The sequence below is a fragment of the Anomaloglossus baeobatrachus genome, chromosome 4 (assembly GCF_048569485.1).
Source record: "Anomaloglossus baeobatrachus isolate aAnoBae1 chromosome 4, aAnoBae1.hap1, whole genome shotgun sequence".
In the NCBI taxonomy this organism is placed as follows: Eukaryota; Metazoa; Chordata; class Amphibia; order Anura; family Aromobatidae; genus Anomaloglossus; species Anomaloglossus baeobatrachus.
In genome coordinates this window covers 386646749-386656920 of record NC_134356.1, presented here as the reverse complement: position 1 = coordinate 386656920, position 10172 = coordinate 386646749, and the positions used below count along the sequence as shown (strand labels likewise).

At 42.2% G+C, this 10172-nt stretch overlaps 1 protein-coding gene across 1 annotated transcript; it reads left to right on the top strand.

Moving 5' to 3' along the window:
* Positions 1–7064: 7064 nt before the first annotated feature.
* Positions 7065–9192, top strand: LOC142301559 (uncharacterized). Its single transcript, XM_075342581.1, has 5 exons — positions 7065–7152; positions 7226–7461; positions 7559–7772; positions 7853–8009; positions 8138–9192. The coding sequence occupies exons 3-5, from the start codon at positions 7658–7660 to the stop codon at positions 9189–9191; spliced, it is 1326 nt and encodes a 441-aa protein (XP_075198696.1). The 5' UTR covers positions 7065–7152; positions 7226–7461; positions 7559–7657; the 3' UTR covers position 9192.
* The last annotated feature ends 980 nt before the right edge of the window (positions 9193–10172 follow it).

Sequence of the window (10172 nt, the reverse complement as noted above, 5' to 3'; positions counted from 1 at the left end):
AAAGTGGAGAAAAAGTGGAGAAAAAATGTAGAAAAAGTGTAGAAAAAGTGGAGAAAAAATGGAGAAAAAGTGGAGAAAAAAATGTAGAAAAAGTGGAGAAAAAGTGGAGAAAAAATGGAGAAAAAGTGGAGAAAAAAATGGAGAAAAAGTGGAGAAAAAGTGGAGAAAAAATGTAGAAAAAGTGGAGAAATAATGGAGAAAAAGTGGAGAAAAAAATGGAGAAAAAGTTGAGAAAAAGTGGAGAAAAAGTTGAGAAAAAATGTAGAAAAAGTGGAGAAAAGGTGGAGAAAAAGTGGAGAAAAAATGGAGAAAAAGTGGAGAAAAAATGGAGAAAAAGTGGAGAAAAAGTGGAGAAAAAGTGGAGAAAAAATAGAGAAAAAGTGGAGAAAAAATGGAGAAAAAGTGGAGAAAAGGTGGAGAAGAGGTAGAGAAAAGGTGGAGAAGAAGTGGAAAAAAATGGAGAAAAAGTGGAGAAAAAAGTGGAGAAAAAGTGGAGAAAAAGTGGAGAAAAAATGGAGAAAAAGTGGAGAAAAGGTGGAGAAAAAGTGGAGAAAAAATGGAGAAAAAGTGGAGAAAAAATGGAGAAAAAGTGGAGAAAAAGTGAAGAAAAGGTGGAGAAAAAGTGGAGAAAAGGTGGAGAAGAGGTGGAGAAAAGGTGGAGAAGAAGTGGAGAAAAAATGGAGAAAAAGTGGAGAAAAAAGTGGAGAAAAAGTGGATAAAAAGTGGAGAAGAAGTGGAGAAAAAGTGGAGAAAAAGTGGAGAAAAAGTGGTGAAAATGTGGAGAAAAAGTGGAGAAAAATTGGAGAAAAAATGGAGAAAAAGTGGAGAAAAAGTGGAAAAAAAGTGGAGAAGTGGAGAAGTGGAGAAGAAGTGGAGAAGAAGTGTTTGTTCATGCCAGATGGGAGATAAATAATTTTTTACCGGCGCTGTCATTTACTGTAACGGGATCATCAGTGTACGGTGTATACCAGTGATCACGTGAGCGGGAACCGGAAAAACCGTCCTGAATCATGATCTCCAGGGTCTCAGCTAACCCTGAAACCCCGGAGATTTTCTGACGCTGGGGGGCGTTATTCACTTATTTCTGCCTGCTGTTTATAAACAGCAGATCAGAATAAGGCTACATTAACATGACCGATCCATTTTTGCGGTCTGCAAAAAACAGTCCGTTTTTTTTCACGGGTGCATCCGTGTGGCAACCGTTTCCGTTCTGTAGACGGTCCATATGTCATCTGTTTGTCATCCGTGTGCCTTCCGTTTTTTTTGTGTACTGCAAAAAAACTGAAGGAGGGTAAATGCATAAATTTACCCAGGATCCATAGCTTCATCCTACATGAGGCGGTCACATGTTCACTCCAGTGCCATTTTCTACTGCTTTTCACAGCGTAGAGTACTCTGGTGATTTTCTTGTGCTTGTGCACTTCATATCAGTCTTTTCTGTCATTATAATGGCAGAAAGACACATAATGTCCCACTCTCCTGCATTTTGTAATTTTGCACCCTTTGGTGCCTTTCATGTGGCACTAAGGGGTGCTTAGCTTTGTATTTAGCCAAAAAAATGAAAAAAAAATGACGTAGGGTTCCCCCTTGTTTTGTAGCCAGCTAGGGTAAAGCAGACGGCTGCAGCCTGCAGACCACAGCCGGCAACCTCACCTTGGCTGGTAATCCAAAACTGAGGGCACCCCACGCTGTTATTTTAAATTAAATAAATAATTAAAAAAAAAAAAACACGTAGGGGTTCCCCCAAAATTGGATCACCAGCCAAGGTAAAGCAGACAGCTGGGGTCTGATATTCTCAGACTAGGGAGGTCCATGGTTATTGGACTCTCCCCAGCCTAAAAATAGCAGGCCGCAGCCGCCCCAGAAGTGGCGCATCCATTAGATGCGCCAATCCTGGTGCTTCGCCCCAGCTCATCCCACGCCCTGGTGCGATGGCAAACGGGGTAATATATTTGGTTAATACCAGATGTGTAATGTCACCTGGCATCAAGCCCTGGGGTTGGTGAGGTCAAGCGTCTATCAGATACCCGACATCACCAACCCAGTCAGTAATAAAAAAAAATAGACGACAAACACATTTTTATTTGAAAAAACACTCCCCAAAACATTCCCTCTTTAACCAATTTATTACAAAGAAAAACAAATCCAGGTCTGCTGTAATCCAAGGGGTTGCCATGACGATCCACACTGTCCCAGTCAATGAAGAGCAGAATGTTCCCCATTGGCTGGGAGAGCAATGCAGTGACCTGAGCTAACATCAATGGGTCAGCCCAGGTCACTGCAGGGGATGACAAGTGCTGCTGTCAGCGAGGTACATTACCTGCGCTGATCTCCAGCACTGCTGACAGCCCCTGTCACTGAGTTCAATGACCGCCGCCTTCACAGCCAAGTATCGCGAGAGGCCCGTGACGTCACCGCTAGTCAGTCTCGGGTCGGAAGCGAGAGGTGATGTGACAAGCGGCGGCCATGGAGGACAGTGACAGCGCTGAGGTCGGGATGGCGGGACTTCATCACCGCAGGTAAGCCGAGCGGGACCATGTGTGCAGAGTGTGTGTGTGTGTGTGTGTGTGTGTGTATGTATGTATGTGTACATGCCGCGGGCAGGAGGGGGCGGAGCGAGCTGAGCGGGGAAGTGTGGGCTTCCTGCACGTAACTAGGATAAACATCGGGTTACTAACCAAAGCGCTTTGCTTGGATACCCGATGTTTATCTTGGTTACCAGCTTGTGGCAGGCTGCCAGCGATGGCTCCTGCACACTGTAGCTGTAAAAAGCCCTGCTTTTTGCTGCTAGAACCGTTCTTGAACGTATCTAGAACTATCGAGCTTTTAGCAAAAAGCTCGAGTTCTAGTTCGATCTAGAACAGCCCCCAAAATCACTCGAACCTCGAACTGGAGAACCATGAACCTAGAACTGCGCTCAACTCTAGTGGCAATGTTTTAAAGCTGTTGGTGTAGCCACATGCATAGCACACATGGAATAATATAGGAGTAAAAAAATGCCATCCAAAAATACTTGTAAAAAAACAAATGAAAATTATAGCATTTTTACAGTAAAAAAAAAATTATAACGAAGTTATTACATTTGAATAAGTTGTACTGAAGCATTAGGAAAATAGTGGTTGTGTGTAGATAAAAAGGAAAACCTTAAAGAAAAATCAGAAAATGGTATTTAACCCAGTTTCATTTTTTTTCATAAATTATAAAAATTAGTTTAATACAACACAGGATTAAGGAAAAATGGATGATAAGTCCAGCAAAACAGGCTATCGTTTTTATGTGTAATGTTTCAAAAAGATCTTATCCTGTCTTAAAATGCAATCCAACTGACTAGATGAAAGCAGAAAGGAAGAATTACTCATTAGGAATGCCAGACAAGCATTTACTCCAATTGAAAATGCCCAGGTGTAGCACTGAGCGCATCATCGTTAGGATCGCTCACAAGTTGTGAATGCGTGCTTCATCAATGTGAAGAAGACTTACAGTTGGTATGTAAAGTATTCTAAGGCAATCCGTAACATTGTCACATAAAAAGTAATTCTACTTGCCACAAAGCATAGGTCAATCATTGAATGTAATTGCCATGAAAAATCTGAAATGTTTCAAGCATTCTTAAAAGACCCATTAGATATCAATGAACTTTCTAACTTCCCAACAAAGGAGTCATGCTGTGTCAGGGTTATTTTTATATTAGCTATAGTGTAGCCAGTGATTGAACCTTGCGGTTTTAGTACCTAATTATTTAGAGGACAGGATAGTTCAAACATATCAAATTTCTCTTCTAGGTTATATTTTATAATATAATGATACAGTATTTCAAAGAACAAGAATATGTCTGTGTTGCGGTTGGCATACACATAGACATGTAATTTCTGAAACAGTTTCATTCTTTCCAGCTTTCATGGACAGCGGGACATTTCTAATTCTAATATTCTTTTATTTATTCTATTAGAATTCTGCTATACACAATCAATTGGAAAAAAAGAACAACAAATAAGGAACAACTATGTTGTACTAATTTTAATGAGTAATTCAAATGGTTGGGAAAAATAAGCTTCTTAAGAGACTAATAAAAACAATATATATATTAACCAAAATTATAATGCAAAGCCCCTTCTCAAATATGGTAGCTATGGGCATGCACAATAGTGGATGATGTCTTTTTAAGCTGCTCAGAGTTACACTTTACAAAACAAATGTCTTGATTCTTGCAAGAAGAATTTCTAGAAAACAATGGCACAGCCCACTATGGAGAAGAACCTCAGCACAGATGATTGGCCTGATGACAATATTGAATATGATTTTCATTACTAGTGAAAATAGTTTATTTATAATCAATGTTTAAATCCAACACACAATGTACTGTGACGCAGCGCAGGCTACAGTACAGGTTAGTCCAAAACCAATATCTCAGTACTAGAATTAACATAAATTAAATTATAATCATCAATATTATCACAATAAAAGTCTTTATTAATAGCAAACAATGTTAGAAAACAAAAATCATACAAAGGACAATAATAAACTCATTAAAACACAAGCCATGGAGAGCAGGTCATGCTCAATTTCATGTAAGGCATAAGTGAAACATAATGGAAAATATATGAATGCAAAATTTAAAATTAATCTGAATGTATTTTATATATAATATTTATATATACGAGGGGCGATCCAAAAGTAATGAAAATTGGTTATTTCTATTGCACACAGAAATAAAAATAAAATGTTTTCTTCTCTCTTAGGCTACTTTCACACATCAGTTTTTTGCCATCAGGTACAATCCGGAAAAAAAAGGATAAAACGGATCCGGTATCGCATCCGGTTTATCCCCATAGACTTGCATTTTAACCGGATTGTACCTGATGGCTTTGCGGTGCATCCGGTTTTTTCCGGATGCGGCAAAATAATTAAATGCGGCGGCCGGATAGAACGTATCATGTAACGTTTTTTTGCCCCTTAAAAAAACCGCATTCTGCCGGATCCGGTACAATGCGGCATTGTATACAATGGTTGTCTATGCATGCCGGATCCGGCGCAATGCGGTTTAAACCGGATGCGGTGACCGCATCCGGTTTGGTAAACAGAGCATGCGCAAATTTTTTTTTTTCCATCATCACACAACTTATAAAAGGATCCAGCACATTCTACACACCTCCTGCTGTTCGTTCCTGACTTCAAGTTCTGCTGTCCTCCAGTCCAGTGCTCCAGGGAAGAGGTAATGTCCACAGTACTGTCCACAGATTAACTGTTGTGAGCTGCGTACATGTACTTGGACATTTTTTTTTCTTTTTTTACAGGTGCAGTGTTGCGGTCAGAGTTTGGTCCAGCCAGTTGCTGGGTACGTTCGGTTCTGTGCCAGTGTGAATTTCTTTGGAGGAGAGTGTTCCTGAGGTAATGTCCACAGTACTGTCCACAGATCACTGTTGTGAGCTGCGTACATGTACTTAGACAGTTTTTTTTCTTTTTTTACAGGTGCAGTGTTGCGGTCAGAGTTTGGTCCAGCCAGTTGCTGGGTACGTTCGGTTCTGTGCCAGTGTGAATTTCTTTGGAGGAGAGTGTTCTTGAGGTAATGTTCACAGTACTGTCCACAGATCACTGTTGTGAGCTGCGTACATGTACTTAGACATTTTTTTTTCTTTTTTTACAGGTGCAGTGTTGCGGTCAGAGTTTGGTCCAGCCAGTTGCTGGGTACGTTCGGTTCTGTGCCAGTGTGAATTTCTTTGGAGGAGAGTGTTCCTGAGGTAATGTCCACAGTACTGTCCACAGATCACTGTTGTGAGCTGCGTACATGTACTTAGACATTTTTTTTTTCTTTTTTTACAGGTGCAGTGTCGCGGTCAGAGTTTGGTCCAGCCAGTTGCTGGGTACGTTCGGTTCTGTGCCAGTGTGAATTTCTTTGGAGGAGAGTGTTCCTGAGGTAATGTCCACAGTACTGTCCACAGATCACTGTTGTGAGCTGCGTACATGTACTTAGACATTTTTGTTTCTTTTTTTACAGGTGCAGTGTTGCGGTCAGAGTTTGGTCCAGCCAGTTGCTGGGTACGTTCGGTTCTGTGCCAGTGTGAATTTCTTTGGAGGAGAGTGTTCCTGAGGTAATGTCCACAGTACTGTCCACAGATCACTGTTGTGAGCTGCGTACATGTACTTAGACATTTTTTTTTCTTTTTTTACAGGTGCAGTGTTGCGGTCAGAGTTTGGTCCAGCCAGTTGCTGGGTACGTTCAGTTCTGTGCCAGTGTGAATTTCTTTGGAGGAGAGTGTTCCTGAGGTAATGTCCACAGTACTGTCCACAGATCACTGTTGTGAGCTGCGTACATGTACTTAGACATTTTTTTTTCTTTTTTTACAGGTGCAGTGTTGCGGTCAGAGTTTGGTCCAGCCAGTTGCTGGGTACGTTCGGTTCTGTGCCAGTGTGAATTTCTTTGGAGGAGAGTGTTCCTGAGGTAATGTCCACAGTACTGTCCACAGATCACTGTTGTGAGCTGCGTACATGTACTTAGACAGTTTTTTTTCTTTTTTTACAGGTGCAGTGTTGCGGTCAGAGTTTGGTCCAGCCAGTTGCTGGGTACGTTCGGTTCTGTGCCAGTGTGAATTTCTTTGGAGGAGAGTGTTCCTGAGGTAATGTCCACAGTACTGTCCACAGATCACTGTTGTGAGCTGCGTACATGTACTTAGACAGTTTTTTTTCTTTTTTTACAGGTGCAGTGTTGCGGTCAGAGTTTGGTCCAGCCAGTTGCTGGGTACGTTCGGTTCTGTGCCAGTGTGAATTTCTTTGGAGGAGAGTGTTCCTGAGGTAATGTCCACAGTACTGTCCACAGATCACTGTTGTGAGCTGCGTACATGTACTTAGACATTTTTTTTTCTTTTTTTACAGGTGCAGTGTTGCGGTCAGAGTTTGGTCCAGCCAGTTGCTGGGTACGTTCGGTTCTGTGCCAGTGTGAATTTCTTTGGAGGAGAGTGTTCCTGAGGTAATGTCCACAGTACTGTCCACAGATCACTGTTGTGAGCTGCGTACATGTACTTAGACATTTTTTTTTCTTTTTTTACAGGTGCAGTGTTGCGGTCAGAGTTTGGTCCAGCCAGTTGGTGTGCGAGGCCTGTAATAAAAAAAGATATGTCGTCTTCTGGTAGCCCGCCCTCCGGTTCACAAACTGAGGTATATATTTTTTTTTTGTTTTTTTTTTTTTTTAAAAAAAAATAAAAATTTTAAATAAACGACATTTACACAGGTGGCCGAAACATCACAGGAGATGCTGCCAGAAGAGGACGGAAGGGGTGGAGAAATACACGGAGCGGGCGGTCATAGTGTAAGTTTCATACAGGAATTGTTTACCACAGCACACCAAACACATAAGTAAATAATGTTTTTTTTTTTTCTTCACTAAAGGCTTCAACTTCTAGGGCTCACGATAGAGCTCCCCCAAGACCGTCCCAGGGTCGTCGTCGAGGTGGCGGTGGTCATAGTGTAAGATTTTTTTTTTTTTTTTTTTTTTTTTTCATGTCTGTGTGAATTTATGTCTAATTTTTTTTTTTTTTAATTTCTTTTTTCTTTCTTTGAACAGGCATCACAGCGTGCTCCCGATTCTGACGGTGAGGAGGCCGGATTTATCAACATCGACCTCCTCATCGATGAAGTTAGAGAGAGGGAGCCGCTGTGGAACATGGCTGACCGCCGCCACGCTGATTCTATCGTAACCCGTCGACTCTGGGACGAGGTATGCCACGCAGCGATAGAAGGTTGGGGGGAGCTCAATTCTCGTGGCCAGAAGAAAGCGCGTAAGTATTCACAGTTCAGTAGGTTATGCTGCAGGATGTAATGTGTTGTATACTAACCACTTTGTGCTTTCCACTTTCAGGTGACAAACTTCAGAAGCGGTGGCGGTCTATCAGGGATCGCTTCAAAAAGGAGTTGAATCAAGAGATGCAGGCCCCGAGTGGATCCGGAGGACGCAGATCGAAGTACCGTTACTTTAGAGCCTTGTCGTTCCTCCGGACAACTATGGTGTGCAGAAGGTAAATATTCCCCACAATATGTACAAAGTATAATATTTTATGTCTGATTTTTTTTGCCTTTTTTTTTAGTCAGTGCCAATGTATAGCAATTAAAGTAATTATTGTTTTGTTTTTCCTCTTTTTAACAGCACCGTCTGCAGCACTCGGGAGCCTGCATCGAACCCGACAGGAGCGATCCCTGAACAGTCCGCCACTGGGGAACACAGGCACAGACCCGACCCATCTGAACCTTCCCTTCCATCTACATCTGTCCCATCCACCTGCGCTGGAGCTTCCCGTGAGACTTCATTACCTGAAGCTGCTGGTGACGAGATAGCTTTTCCCCTACCCCACCCCTCTGACACTGCTGCCCTCAGTAGAACACCTTTGGGTTCTGGGCGTCAGCGTCATAGGGGTCAGGAAAAGAGCTATGCGCCCGAGTTCTTGCATCTAAATGCAGCCTTCCAGAACGCCATTAAATTATTAGCCGAACAAAATCGTTCTTGTTTTAGCTTCATAAATGCCAATATGGAAAAAAATACACACGAATTGTGCACGCGTCTGGACAGGCTGCATTTAGATGCAAGTAAATCACCCAATCATTGTTTTTTTCAAGCCGTACTAGAGCGCATGGAAAAGCTATCTCCTGACCAGCAGATGCATGTAATGCAAGCCACACGGCAGGCTCTGGCGCAGGTTTCCTCCCAACCACCTCCACCCACCCCTCCTCCAGCACCTGCCCCCCCTCCAGCCATTGTCCCTACTCCCCCTGCTGCCCAGTACCAGCCTGCTGCCCAGTACCAGCCTGCTGCCCAGTACCAGCCTGCTGACCAGTACCAGCCTGCAGCCCAGTACCAGCCTGCGGCCCAGTACCAGCTTCCAACCACATCTGCCCCTACACTTCCTACCCACTACCACATCTCGCCTTCCACACCCATCATGACCCCAACTCAAGCCACTAATTCACCCGCCACCTCTTCTGTCTCCCAATCCCTCCACTCCACCCCTCAATCCTTACCAAATCCCATCCCATCTCCTGGTTTCCCTCTTGGTTTCTCAACCACACCTTCACCTTCTGTTACTTCCCCACCACCACCACCAACACCACTTTCCACCCTCAATACTCCAACTGTGCGTGTGTTCCCACCTGTCAGCCCCTCCAGTACTATCTCCACCCCAAGCCCAAGATATACAAATTTATAATTTATGTATGTAATAAAAAATAAAAGTTTTTTGTTGAAAAGTATTTATTTGTTCTTGTTTTTTTTGGGGGGGAATATTATTTTGCAAGTTAAGTTAATAATAAGGTAATACAAAAACATAACATGTTGTAATTTGACGGTGTAAAAATTACAAATTTTTAAAGAGATTCAAAGATTAAAATTAACAAGGTTAACAAGATATATTTTAATTTATTTTTAACTATTTTTATTTGTTATAAAACTAAAGAAAAATCTTATACCATTTGATCTTGCCAATCTACTCTACCTTCTGGGGACACAAAATAGTCAGCATATTTGTCACGTATTGTTGAACAGGCAACACTACTCCTAAATCCAGGACTGGTGTAGTCAGTCAAAGAGGTGGCTTCCAAACTCTGGTCATCCAAGGACAAAGGTTCCTTTGTTAAAACAAAATTGTGCAGTACCACACATGCTTTCACTATTTCATCAACAGTTTCAATGTTTAAATTAATCGCTGTTAACAACACTCGCCATTTGCTGGTTAGTATCCCAAAGGAGCATTCCACCATTCTTCTGGCTCTGGATAATCGGTAGTTATATATTTTTTGTGTTTGCGTCAATCCACGGCTTGCATATGGCTTTAATAGATGTTGTGAGAGTTGAAAGGCTTCGTCGGCCACAAAAACAAAGGGCATTGGGGGCTCACATGTGCCAGGAAGAGGTCTTGCAGGAGGGAAATCAAAAGTATTCCCATAGATTCGCCGCCCCATTGGGGACATTTTAAAGACCTGAGAGTCATTGGATCTCCCATATGCGCCAATGTCCACTGAGATAAATTTGTAGTCCGCATCCGTTATTGCCATTAGGACAATTGAGAAATACTTTTTATAATTGTAGTATTCTGACCCCGAAGCAGCAGGTTTCACAATTCTTATATGTTTGCCGTCCACTGAGCCAAGGCAATTTGGAAACTGACAAATGTTGTAGTATTGTTCAGCAA

Coding starts and splice junctions, on each gene's coding strand:
- LOC142301559 (XM_075342581.1), top strand. CDS start 7,658: ATGGCTGACCGCCGCCACGCTGATTCTATCGTAACCCGTCGACTCTGG. Junction 7,773..7,852: donor TCGTGGCCAGAAGAAAGCGC/GTAAGTATTCAC, acceptor TTCCACTTTCAG/GTGACAAACTTCAGAAGCGG. Junction 8,010..8,137: donor ACAACTATGGTGTGCAGAAG/GTAAATATTCCC, acceptor TCTTTTTAACAG/CACCGTCTGCAGCACTCGGG.